Below are 14352 nucleotides of genomic sequence, written 5' to 3'. Positions count from 1 at the left end.
AACCAGTATTTTTCTAGGACAGTTGCTGTAGACAAACACTGTAAGAATCTGCTACTCAAAATCACAGAGAACGTGCAAATCAAACCCAGATACCTACTAGCAAATTAACTGTTGCATGTCTACAAGAGATGTGAACTACCTCTCCTGTCATCAAAACCAAAGATTTCAACTCTTAAGTGAGGCATTCTTCCAACTACTTTAAGGGAAGAATCTCTCATGTTTATATGTCTTAAAATGAATCCATTTTATTTTACTTTAGTATGGCTAAACAGCTTTAAATTGTCCCAGAAAACTTCTACAGCAGAACATTCTAATCATCATACATATCTTTAGAAGTTTTGTATGTAATGGGATCTTACTATGCTTTTGAAAGCTTGTAAATCTAAACTGCATTACATAGATACTGATTTTTAACACCACAGGCCACACAATACCATTAATCTCTTTGGTTTCCCAACAGATAGCTGTTAAAAGCCAAGTAAAACAAGAAGATTACTGCTAAACTCCATACCTGAGAAGCATGATTAATTGTTTTTGTTTTTTTAGATCAGCCCTTCCAACCTAAGAGGTCAGCCATCAGTAAACACATACTCACCAATAGCACATGTTGGTCCACTCCACCCTGATGGGCAGTGACACTTGAAGCTTGATGAAATTTCATGACAAGTTCCACCATTAGCACAGGGATTAGATACACAAGCATGCTCCGCTGGAAGAAAGAGAGAAACATTCTTGCCAAATGCTCTTCTGATATCAAATAAAGAGAACTTACACACTTAGGATGGCCTGTCTACCCTTAGGCTTTTAAAAGTTTGTAGTTTATTATAAAATACATTGCAGTTTTCTTAGTCACTTTTCAGCAGCTGGAAAAAATTTCCCATCAATATACTGCCTCTAGCCCCACACTTCCACCTCCAGACTGCCCCAGCACTTTTAAAAAAAACTTCAATGACACAAAACAGGTGAGATGTATGTAGACATCTGAATACCACTAACAGCTTAAGTATCAAAGGTCTGTTTAGCTTCATTCTAATACTGTTCCTTGGAAATGGCAGTGAACAGAGCTACTTGCAATTTTAGGCAGCACTGCCTGGTGTCACTCCATGTAGGGTTGTACAACATGCAGGAGCTGCAAAGTAATCACTTGAGATACTTCCTCTCTCAGAAGCAAAGACTGCTTTCCTCATTCCCAAAGCTATCCCGTTATTTGACAATGGGAATGCTGCTGCTGCTAACATTTATGTATTGGGAATTCTCCTCCAGATAAGTTATCCAGCTTGTAGAACGAACGAACTTTATCTTGGATGTTTTCTTTATAAGCTGCTTTAGGCACTAATACCTATCTTCTAATAGTCTAGATCTTGACAAATATAGTTTTCTACTTTATTCCACCTCGTCATAAAATCATAGAAGGATACAGAGAGCCAATCACAGAATGGCTTGGGTTGGAAGAGACCATTAAGATCATGCAGTTCCAACCCCCTGCTATAGGCAGAGACACCTCCCACTAGACCAGGTTGCTCCATGCCACATCCAGCCTGGCCTTGAATGTCTCCAGGGAAGGGGCATTCACAGCCTCACTGGGCAACCTGTTCCTGAGTCTCACCACCCTCACAGTGAAGAACTGATTCCTAATATCTAGTCTATATCTGCCCTCTTCCAGTTTAAAGCCATTTCCCCTTGTTGCTCTCCTACGACTTTCCAAGGCAAGCTAGGAATATTTCATCTGTTTTTCCAAAAACTCACAGTATATTCTGATGAACTCATCAACAACAAACAACAGTTTACAGAAGCTCAAATAAAACATCCTGATAAACATGAAAACCTTCTGATGAAAATGAAATTTAATGAATTCAAAGTCCAGATATGCTAAGCAGAAGAAAAAATGAGTTCTTTTCTGTCTACACTTGTAGATTAGTAATAGCAAGATTCAGGATGAGAAGACAGGAAATATATCTTCCCCCAAAAAAGCAAAAAAAAGGATTAATTTATCATATTAAGTGTCACTGCACATTATCCAATTGAATACTGAAGTAGGGGTAGGGAGGGAGTGAAGACCACCCCACTTTTCATTCTTCTCCAAACATGAGATCTTTAAAATAAAAAGGTATTAGAGACATTACACATTTTCCTCTTAATCTCCAATTAGATACAGTAAAGTCGATAAGAGAGGTGAGACAGGAAGTAGTTTTCCATGTTGGACTGTAATCAAGAAGGTACATTCATCAGAAGTACAGTTTAAATGCTCTCCTCCATTCTGCCAACAGGAGAGGGAAAACATTTATCTGCTCATTTTGAATATGCTCAAGGTTACTCTATGGAAGTGGGATTGAGTCCTCCTACAGCAGTAAACATCTACATTTTTAATCCAAATACATTACAAATTCCATGTTAAAATGATTTTTAGCATGAAGTTCCAGTTTTTTGGAGGGTTTTATCTTTATTTTTTTAAGATAGCAACACATGAGGGCAAGTAAAAAAAAATCTGTCTAAAAAACACACTGCACCACAGTTAAAACATATCCATCACAACTACCACTTTCCTTAGTCTCCTGCTTAAGTAAATGCAGGTTTGCAAGCACACTGTGAGACAAAAACAAAGGTAGCAGGGAAAAGCATCCCATAGTAAGGTGCACCTGTAACCTAGAATACAGTTTGATTTCATGCTTCATTTAAAGGAAGTGAAAGAAAAAAAAGGTGGAAGTATTCTGTGTCTTACCCAAGAACAACTATGGAAGCATTTCTGCTGCCACCAGTGTTTTCTTTTGAAGCTTAAGGTAATAGATAGAGAAGAGAGTTGGCATACCTCCACTGTCACACAAAGTCACAATGGAGTTCAAGAGGGAAGCTGTGTGCTTTTTTTCCCCACTCTAATCCCCACCCCACAATACACTAAGAAACCAAGTAACTTTTTTATAAGAAAACAAACAAACAACAGTCCCTCCACTCAGTAATGAGCACAAAAATGCCATCTGGCTAACTAGAGCACAGCTCTGCCTAGAACTGTCCCAAGGTTATACATGCAACATCCAGAAGTACCAATTTCACAGTTCTTTCCAGAGTAGCCATCTGGGCAAGCACAGCGATACTCGTCTGGCTCTGTATTCATACAGGTTCCACCATTCAGGCACGGATGGTGACTCCCACAGTAATTCAGATCTGGACAAAGAAAAATGCCAAACAATAGGAAATGAAAAATTCAGTATTATTATTTTAATCCCTAGTCAGACATACAGATGCATTTGTGTCTGGGAACATTATTCACCCATATCATCTCTATGTTCCATTAGCTAGACTGTCAGCTCACTACTATCCACAGAACAGGAAAGGATGAACAAAAGAACTGGACAAGTTAGAGGGAGGCAGGATCATTTCAATACTTTTGCCTTGAGCTTCCTATACTTACACTGTTTAGTTACCACCTGCCACGATAGGATTAAGAGACAGAAATACCCTGGTTGTTGTACACAATCAGGGAAAAAAAGTGGTTAATTAATTATCAGTTAATCATGCAGCTTTACTTATTTTTCCTGGAAATTAATGTTAAGTACCTTTGTTACAGAGCAGGCCACCCCAGTTGGTTTCACAATTACACTGCCATGGTTCATTACAGCTCCCATGAGCACAGCCTGGGTAGCGTACACACTCATCACAGTATTGTCCTTGCCAACCATAATGACACCTAAGATGTAAGTTCACATGTTAAAAGTTAGCAACATGATGTTTAATTATCAGCATTACAGATATTTTTAATGCTACACTTACCATTCTCAAGAACAAGGTCAGCTGTTCAATGTGCAATAGATGATAGTTTTATTTCTACCATTTATAAGGCACACACTAGTCTTGTTGGAACATCTTCCCAAATTCACCTTGCCCAAAACCCCATTTACAAACAATGGCAACAAGCTAAGCAATGTGTTACAAGAGTCCTGTGAAATCAGGTGCTCCCTCATAAGGGGCATCTTCATACAGTCATCTCACATACAATAAGAATGACTGATGTATAAAACATGAATGATACTCTTCTAATAGGAGACTGCAGATTTATGGAATCAAAAGACAACAGCTTCCTTGTGATGAAGATGGCTTTCAGGTGACAAGCTTCTTTGTCTTAAGAGTGCTAAGTCCTGGACGACAGAGAGGCCACAAACACAGCTGTCTTACCAGTTTTCTCAAGAGTTATTAAAATTTATTTATACTATATCTTTAGTGACGTTCACATAAAGAGAAAGGATAACAGAAGCAAAAGCCATTAGTAAACCATTCATTTTAAGTTTATATTTTATCAGAAGATTTCTCCAAAGACAACTTTAGAGCACATCATCCAGAATGGGGGGGGGGGGGGGGGCAAAATTATGCTAACAAAGTAATTACTTCTGATACAAGGCAGGTATTAGGCTGAAAACATTTGTCTGTTCTTTTGAGTATTTCTTACAGACTGTTTAAGAGCCATATTAACAACAAAGATGCATAAAATCAAATCAAATGGGATCTGGGCACAGGCATGCCAGTGGAGATCGGAGTTCCAATGTCTGGGGGGAAGGGGGAAACATAGGAAAGCTGTAATTGTTTTTAAATCCATTACCAGAGTGTTTTGAATACCATAAAAAAACACAAACACTTTTGTGGGTGTCAGAGAAGATGAGGAATAAAACTGGTTCCTTGGGAATCAATTCATTTCTACCATTTGAGCAAACATTATTGAACCCCAAAGGATTAGACCAGGTTATGTTGGCAGCACACTGTTTATATTTCTAATTACATAGGCAGAAAGAATTCTCATGCAGATCTTCACAATGGAACTGTTTTCTTATACAAAGCCCCAAAACTAGCCCCAAAATGCATCTCCTCCCAGTTCAAAGCCTCAGAGCTGCAGGATCTGTACAAGACAGCCACAGTTGCTCAACTAGTCCAAAGGACTTCAACTACCTTTTTTAATTAATGTGAGGCTGTCAGAAGAAAATGCCCAGAGAACACGCATACTTCTTAAGTGGTTTGCTTTTGCTGTATTAGCAGTAAGAGGAAACAAATACTGTTCCTGCTAAATTTGATCTTTTCCTTCCTTCTCAGGGACAGAAAAATCTTCTCAGAGGCTGATAATAAACAATAAAAAAAAGCACTAACTCACTTTACTGGCCCTGGCCCAAGCCAGCATCCATGCCAAACCTGGCACTGCTGCCAGTGATTCACCATGACTATTCCCAGCCCAAGCCAGCTCCCCACCCACATACAACAAGCATTTTCAAGGGCTGAAAGCCTGCATCACAACACAGACATCACAGCAGCTCTATTTGTTTCCTATACCTAATAGAGATTAAATTTTTTTAACGCTGCATCGATAATTAAGAGAACAAAGAAAAATACTGCCACCTTCCTAGAACTTGAAAGCATTTTAAGCACCTACCCGAATTCATAGGTATGCTGAACTCTGCAGTAAGATGAGTTTAACAGAAAAGGGTTGTTGCTTTTTCATTATATTCAACACAAACCTTACTGTTAAATGTACCGCTGAGCTGTAGGGAAATCATTTCTACAGGCTAAAGGCAGTCCAATCAAAGGAACACAGTGTTTACAAGTCAAAAGGTTACTATGTGGTAAGCTGATCAGCCTGCAGTTTAGAAGGAAGAGTAAATTAGGATTTCCTCTTGAACAGGAAGTCTGGTCGCATCCTACATTAGCAGGTGCTAGGACAGCTTTATCGTTTTAGAAGGAAGTGGGATTAATGTTTAATAGATCTCAGCTCACTAACAGCAAGATGTGATCGATAGTGAAACCGAATTAGAAATGGGCACACTGCAATTTGAGGATTAAAAACAGAGTCAGAACACAAAGGGAAAAAGTGATGGGATAATTTTTCTTCCTTCCCATCTCCTTACTAAGGATAGCTAGGAAGTTTCTGCAACCCTAAGTTTTTCACATCTGAATAAATAAGAAAGCCAAATTTAGAGAATTAAAAGATACCCATTGTTCAATGGACAAAGAAAATTCTTACTGGAATCAAGATTCTACTTCCTTTGTCCTTCCCCTCTGCTGACTTCATCGGCTCTAACTCCTCTTCACAACCAACCGCAAAACAAAATCAGAGATGGCTTAATCTCGGCCCTTGCTGGGTTATTAGCAGTACAAAAGAAGCTACCATAAATAGATTGTTACAGTTTAGTAACTTCCTGATGGAAGGCTGAAGCACAGGCATCTGCTCCCAGCCCAAAGTCGGGACCCTGCAGGTCAGTATTAAAACAGAGTGCAATAGGAATAGAACAATTGCCTGAAGAACAATTGCTAGTCTTGGAACTAAGAATGTGCAGAAAAGATCCTGATAACTCTACAGAAACGCTTTACAGCTTTCATTTTTCTCAAAAAAGTCTAGGGGCAATAGAAAATATGAGAATTTAAATACGAGGCAGAGGAGGTGGCAGGAGTTAACATTAGCAAAGCTTTGAGATAACTTCTCAGTTTTGTGATTAGAAAAACCGCAAGCACACAAGAAAAGAAACTGTTCTTAAAAGACAACTAGATAAAGCCACAGTACACTATGAGTTGAATTATACTTAGAATAAGCAAGTGAGACTTCAAACACCTAAATTCCAGGATAAGAAAGATCTTCTGCAGTGTATTAAAAACCACAAATTCACTATTAAGAAATTCTACAGAGGCACATACCATCATGCAGAAATTAATGATACACAAGTACTCAGAAGGGAAAAGAAATAGCTTTTTTCAGTAGTTTCAGCTCTATAAGGTAGATAAGGTAGAAATTGTTCTTACAGAACTTTGCTTTCCCTATATTCCCCTGAAACAGTTCAGAATAAGGAAAAATCTGACAGCAGTCCTTGTTTTCCCTGAGCATGTTTGCAGCAACTATACAGTAAAATCTAGATTAAAAAGGAGCAGAAATCTTGAATCAGACAGTACATGGAGTTCAAAAGATTCCCTACTGTTGCAAACAAGCCAACTTGAACTTTGAGAGCAACCTGGCCTAATTTAACCAAGTTTGGGTGGACAGCAGGACAAGATGACTCTGTAGACCTTTATACTCCCTAAGATTTTATGACAATATTCTAAGAGCAGCAGCAAGAAGTGATGTGGAAGGGTGAGCAGATGTGCTCAGACTACCAGTCTGAAAAACAGTCCTTTGGTAGTTGGTATGATTGATCAAAACGGAAGATAGTCTATCATGCACCAAGAAGTCATAGCACTCTCTATGGCCAACTTTATTCATTCAGCTGCTTTATGCCTCCTCCACATATGGTTTATTCTCCTGCTTCAAGCACTCCTAGCTATCTGCCAATCTCAAACTCTCAGTGCATATGACATTGAGAAATGGCAGGTTTGGGATAGAATACTTTATTCTGTACCTTTCTACTATGCTTTTTGCAAATAACATATACACGCCTCTAAACCAACAACAGCACAAAGCAAACAAGAGCACAAACCATGTATAAAGTTTATGTCAAAGCATGAAGCCCAAGAATATAAAAAACAAGGACATTCCCCAGAGCGATACATGCTTCAAATTATCATCTTCCTGCTGTCTTGCACATTCAATGAATGTAGGAGGAAAGATCACCATGATGAGATATTTATATGTAATTAATTTATTTTTTAAAGCAGGATTTTTGGAGAGAGCTTCTCCCACTCAGATTTCAATTAGAAACTGTGGCCAAAATACCAAACACAGGAAAAGAAAGCAAAGCACTGACATTAAGAACAGAAGCAAAACGCATCATTCAGAGGTTGGGGGAAAACAACTTTCCTAAATAGAAAACCACTGAGTTTTCTGATGACGTGAACAGGATGGTGTTACATAGGCCAGAACAATGGCTTTATATTAGCTATTTACTTAAAATAACTATAAGAAAGTCTGTTTAATCCTTCATCAGATTGTTGCATAGCAGAGAGCAATATGGCCTAGTTTGTGATCCTACAATTTTGGGCACTCAGACTCAGTATTACAGATAGTGTGGTCTAACCCCAAAGCAACTAGTGAAGTCACGAACGCATTCTCTACTTTACTTTCCTGCTCTAGAAACAGGCATAACAGTCAGCTTTGTCAACAACAAAACACACTCAGTGTACTCAAACCCTTCAATTAACTTCTCTACTTTTCCTCTCAATCTTTCAGCTCTTACTAGGCTAAACAATACAAAGCTTCCCTACAAACTTGTTTCTCCTATAATAAAGTTATTGAAAGTTAACATTCATGCTCCAGTGCCTTATTTAGTTCTGTGAAGATGATAGAGGGTGCAACTACTACACATCAGGAGCATGCTTTCTCCATGAACTGCCTGATATTTCAGTTGGTGTGCTGGTTCACATAAGAGCTGTTTTGGAACTGGATTAATTTAACCTAAAAAGAAGGTAGCAAGACATCACTAGCACACCTATTGCCTTCCAGCTGCAGACATTCAGGCCACAGGAACAAACCAGAGTTGAAAACAAGACTGAGAACTTGATAACCACAGTAAAAACACCTCAACTCTACATCTTTTGATTTACTGTTCTTTCTACCTTAGTAGGTATTACAGACAAATCAGGTTAAGATGCTTCATTATTATTTCCCATTCCTGCTTACACTCTACTGGGAATTACTACTTGTGAGTATACATTCCATGCCTTTCAACCCATCAAGGCACTCAGTGCCTCAGCTTTTTGATCAATTAAGTAACAAAACCTGAGATATATCTTTGTCCAACTTAATACACTTATTTGTTAAATATTTGCCAGTGTCCTCAAGGGGGGTTACTGCTAGGACACAAAAGGCAGAGCAAAAATCACACTAGTTCTAACAGGCAATTATATGATGAGCCTCAGCAACAGTAATAGCTTTGTAAGCACCTTAAAATTCTTGTGTGAAAGAGAAGACTGAAGATGTCCAGAGACAGCTACCAAGTATACTCCTGCAGGGCCAAATAGCCATCTGCTCTTTAGAGAACCATAGCTAGCCCAGCACTGTAGAACCTGAAAAGGTGAGATGCCACAGCAGCTGATGCATGACAAACAAGACTTTTAGCTCACTATTCATATCAGCTTGAGACTTCTCACCAGTGCGTTTTCCACTCCTTTGGTGGAAGGAAGCCATGTTTTAGATCAACTAGCCAGTATTTCATCTAGGAGCAGATTTTAAGATGTGTAGAAATAGCAGAGCCATCCCAACATTCTTCCAAGGTTTGACCCTGAACTACACAATATGAAGCTCAGTCCCCTCCTTCCTCCTCACTTTCAGAAGCAGGTATTCTATTTCCTTCTTTTTCCAGTTTCAAGATCTTTTATTAGTCCTCTAGAGCCCTACAATGACCACCTGTTTTGAGATTCCTGACACCAAGGCTATTCAGCCAACTATTATGGAAACAAACAAGAGATCAGTGACATAGGTTGGCCTGCTACACAAAAATAAGGGAAAACTCTGAAAGCTTCTGTAATAATTAACAAAGGCTCTCCAGAACACTACTACTCTCAGCTTCATATGGTAGCAGTAGCAGCTCATTTCACAATGTAGTCCCTGCACATCTGTTACAAAAGAACTGAAAAAATAATTGAGCCTGTCCAGGTCCTTACAGTGACAGATTAAGGGCACAAGAATACTTGGGATGAGGTCTACAGCACCCACAGACAATACTGGACACAGTCATTCAACCTCACAAGTGAGGCAAATTGGAATACAAGGACTATAAAGTCATAACACACTCTGGACAGGTCTGTCAACAGTTTTACTTCCCATTTATTTCAGACAACATATATTTTCTTCACATCACACTTGTGTGAAGTAAGATCTGCACTTCTTTTGCCTAGGTTCTGCCATAGTTCCACAGACAGCCAAATACAAGCTGAGCAGTAGTAAGAGACTGTGACCCCTTTGCTTTGGAAGAGAAATTCAAGCAAAGATGAAAGGAGAAAGACTTCCAAAAATACACTCAGCCTGGCAGAAATACGACAATATAAACCAGACAAGGCATAACTGAACTTCTGCCAGTCCCAAACCACTTTGGATCACAAGGCAGTAAAAGATTAAGCTGTTAAGCAGTCTACTGGCAGCTTAAGAATGGTACCAAACAGTCAGTTCAGTTAATCAAGAAAGGAGATTCTCATTCGTGGTTTCTTCATGTTCGCCTTGATAAATTCCTAAGGTGATTGAGCCTAACCCACTGAAGTCATTAGATAAAACTTCATTCTTCTCTAGACAGTTTAGTGGGATTTAATAAAGCAATTCAGACAACGCAAACATACATTAAAAGCATTAATTGTTCTGGCTTGACAGCATGGTTTCTTTGACAATCCTTCCTAGTACTGAGGCCTGGTGAAGTCAATCCACTGGCAAGAACACTTGGTCTAAAGAGCTCAGTAAACACTAAACCTGCATATGGATAAAAACAGAAAACATGGAGGAAAAAAAGTCAAGAATGACAACATTTCCCTATCTTAGGAAAATTCAATTAAGTCACTTTCCTAAAGGGTGTCATTTTGTTCAATATTAAGAAAAATTTAACACCCAGACTCATGGATGCCACAATATTTTTTACATCAAGCTGTCCTGAAGTCTGCTATTTATTTTTCATTTATTTGACCAAAAAATGCAAGAAAATAGCAAACTTACACCACTATCAGCTCCACTAAAAAGGGGCATCTGTATTTGCCCAGCTGATGAGGTCTGGCTTCAGCTAATGACCTGTAAGCTATGAGCAGTCTACAGTCATTCAGCTACAGTAAAGACCTGGTTTTATTAGAACATTCAATGCATGACCAGCTCTAAATTACTCTGGAAAAAAAAAATCAAAGCACAGAAGGTAAATTCAGAGCCACTGCTTAAGTTATCTGCATGTTCATGCAAGCTGAAGATGGAAATTGTTTTCCAGCTCTATTTATAAATACCATTACACACTTTGGCAAGAAAGTAGCAACTGGCACCAGTAGATTTCCATGCATCTCACACCCATGTTTTTCTCACTTTTTCATTTTCCTTTTGAATTTAAAAAAGGACATTGTTTTCACCTGTTAAATGACAGCAGCAATTGTCCAAAAACCAGGAAGAAGGAATCCAGATTATAATTCAATAGCACCAAACAGTTTTTTTCCTTTTTTTTAAGCAACAGCTTCCTTTGTACTGCTGAAGATAAAGGTCACATCACCAAGCCTTATTTTCAGCTTAGCACCGTTTCTCTCCATTTGGATTAGAAGGACCACTTCTAACACAGCCTAGTAACTGTTGTGGAATACTAACTAGAGGTATCTGCATGACTAAGATCAAGCAACCAAGTCACTTCCACCAAGAGCCTCTTGCAGTAATAGAAATAGTGGCAATACATAGAAAAAACAGTATTTTTCTTAAACCTGCTGACCAACTATCATTTCAGTAGATGAGTATGAAGGATTAAGACATAGATAGCACACTATCCATCTGGAACATTAAACCTCCAATTCCTACCTCCTATACAATTTTTCAAATGACAAAATCTTATCGAAGTAGTGAGATTTCTGGTCAGTGTCCTTCAGTCACCTGAGAGTTTTTTTGGCAACTTTTACTTAAGAGGGCAGATTGGAAGGGGCACACAGATGCTGCTTCTTCATGCCCTTACTGTTTTGTGCAGGAAAGCTTTGTTAATGACAGCTACTGGCAGGCACCTTTAAAAAAAGGTATCCTATGAACCCAGACCTCACCTTCACAGGCTCTGTATTCCCTTCTCGAAGTGCTCCTCTCACTCTCCAATTTCTGTCCCTCACCATACAGCAAGTGCCACAGAAATGAAAGTTAACAATGAAACTAACTCCTTCCCTCCCAGGGTTTCACATTTGCCTTAAGCTAATTGCTTTTATGATTATTCAAAGGCTCCTTGCATTTCAAAAGCAAACATTCATAGGCTCCTAGAGTACTCCTTGGATACAGAACTCAAGAAACCTTTAGATGAAGAATTCAACAGAACAGGTTCTCAAGGTTTTTGAAAGGCTCAAGAAAAGGAGTATTTCTTCCTCAGTAAAGATCAATAGCAACAAGAACACAATACTTAAGATCACAAGCAAAACCTCTAACAATAAGTAAAGATCCTAAAAACCATTAAAAATAGTTTTTTCACAAAGGAAATAAGGGATCAGATAAACATCTGCATCAAACAATCTTTTTAGGGAAATTTTTAGTTCAGAAGTGAAACTGCATACACACAGCACCACACTGTATTTCATATACTGGAACAAGTGCAGAATTTTCAGTCAGATTTGAGAAGTACAACACAATCTTCAAGCCAGGTGCATCTGAAAACATTTCAAGGCAGTATGAAACTAAGATGCAATTATTAAATATTTTCTCTTATGTGCCATACTCCACTGTCAGAAATTCCCAGCAGAATGGTACTAGTTCCCACATATACTTCCAGAGCTCACTCAGCACTTCAAAGCCAGCAGAGCTAGACTGCCTGCATCTTTCTTCTGCCACTTCTACAACAGTCATACTATTTGCTAGTAGAAGCTGCTGATAGGAGGATGAAGCAGAATTGCTTTAAGACTGCCACAGCCCAAATGGTATTTGTCAGCCCACAGGTATTCAGACAGCCTGCTGTTCCACCCCTCCCCAGCAAAAAGATTCTATATTTGTGATTGGTTTTAAGCTGTAAAGTAAAGAACTTAAAGGATCATTTTTGCAAGTAGACCAGTTTCACATCTTCAACAGTCAGAATGAGTAGGCACCTGTTTCCTCCGACACACCAAATGAAATGTTTGAACTCCAAAATAATCCACTCCTCTCTTAAAAGTCTGCTTAATCACAAAGTACCACAAACATTTCAGACTCTTCTTTTATATCTAGGGACCAAGAATATTCACTTGGGGTAGAATGTTTAGGTTGAAGTTGCTACCGTTATCATCACTACTATCAAAAAAAGATTGAGGAAAAGATATGTTTTTATGATATATACACACACAGTGTTCTAGTACTGTGAGCATTTCCTATTCATACCAGTCATTCTTAAAAACGAAGTTTCCCTTTTTATTTAAGGAGAACAATATATACAGATTAAAAGTTCCTCAGGACTCCTTTAAAAAAAAGGATAATTCTTATTTGATAAGGAAACTTATTTTATAAATACATAGTTTAGGGTTACACAAGGCAAAAAATATTCCATCCTATAAACAAGAACACAATAGGATTGCAAAACAGCATCTTATACCTGTGATACCTGCTTACTATCTAAGGACAGCCATGCACTTGTACAGAGTTCTTCCTTTTAAAGTAAGCCCTTAAAGAGTAGTAGCATACACAAAAATCATTAGAAATATCAGTACTGAAAAGATATTCAAGCATGCAAACTTACTTGCATTCCCCAGGTACACTGCAACCCCCATGGAGCAAATTACACCCTTGTTTACATACAGCTGCAAATAAAAAAAAGGGTTTAGGCTTCAGTTAATGTGGGCAGCTAAACACATCCCAGTACAGCAGCAATCTTAACATTTCAGCTAGGGGTTTTATGACACAACCTATTTGTTGCTCATGCAAAGCTGACCATCTCTAGGCATGTTCTAGTAGTCCTAGGCTTCTGGCAAGAGATTTCACACGACAACAATACAGCAATTGTTTGTGTAAAATAGTTCAGTGTAACTCAAAAAAGTTGACAACAAACTAACAGGTATGCAGTGCCAGTACTGGAATATTGTATCAAGTATTTCTGTTTTGTTCTTTAAACCAATTAGACTGATATTACACTGCAAGATACAGAAGCCCTTGACTAAGCCCTGAAGATGATCTTCCCTCTCATTAACAGCTTTTTAATGGAGAGGAAAAGGATCACAAAACAAAAAGCCTTCAACAGAAAGAGTATGTCAAGTTATTTTTACACTAATTATTCACTGAGAGACTAGAAGCAAAACAAAGATTTGATAATAGATTAGCAAGGCATTAAAAAAGATGACTATACTTGAATTTCTGTTCACACTAAGAGCTATCAAAAAGCTTTCAGCTTTGCACACATTAAAATTTAAAGTTCTTAAATTCTAAAAGCGTTACAGGGGATTTTTAAAGGATTAGAAACCTACAGTATTGCTGCTAGCCTTGTGCAATAAAATTTCACATCTACAGGCACAGTATATCATTTTCCTTTGAAGAAGTAGTCCCTCTGAATAAGGCCAATGTGAAAAAATATACTTAATTACTTCAAATTCTACAGTTCTTGTGCACCTCCTGTAGCATACATCATAAACAGCATATCCTGCCCTAGGCTTCACTCTAGATGAAGAATTTTTTTGTGTTGTTTGAAAACCATTTTTTGAAGTTATCTCGAGATGAAATAAGCAAAATTTATGCTTTAATGAAGAAATTTATACAAAGGACAAACCTGTATCAGTTAAAATTAACAGGCAACAGCACTG

At 38.2% G+C, this 14352-nt stretch overlaps 1 protein-coding gene across 2 annotated transcripts in view; it reads right to left on the bottom strand.

Moving 5' to 3' along the window:
- JAG2 (jagged canonical Notch ligand 2) overlaps window positions 1–14352 on the bottom strand; it is a 60706-nt gene that overhangs the window by 18828 nt on the left and 27526 nt on the right. For both annotated transcript variants that reach the window (XM_065749361.1, XM_065749369.1), the window contains exons 5-8: window positions 13299–13359; window positions 3552–3682; window positions 3040–3159; window positions 596–709 (exon numbers count right to left, since the gene is read on the bottom strand). In XM_065749361.1, the coding sequence (XP_065605433.1) occupies window positions 596–709; window positions 3040–3159; window positions 3552–3682; window positions 13299–13359 (426 nt within the window). The remainder of the gene's footprint in view (window positions 1–595; window positions 710–3039; window positions 3160–3551; window positions 3683–13298; window positions 13360–14352) is intronic.

The sequence above is a fragment of the Cyrtonyx montezumae genome, unplaced genomic scaffold (assembly GCF_038088225.1).
Source record: "Cyrtonyx montezumae isolate F1298 unplaced genomic scaffold, pur_monq_1.0 scaffold_10, whole genome shotgun sequence".
Lineage (NCBI taxonomy): Eukaryota > Metazoa > Chordata > Aves > Galliformes > Odontophoridae > Cyrtonyx > Cyrtonyx montezumae.
Note: the sequence above shows the minus strand (reverse complement) of the source record. Positions and strands in the feature narration are given on the sequence as shown.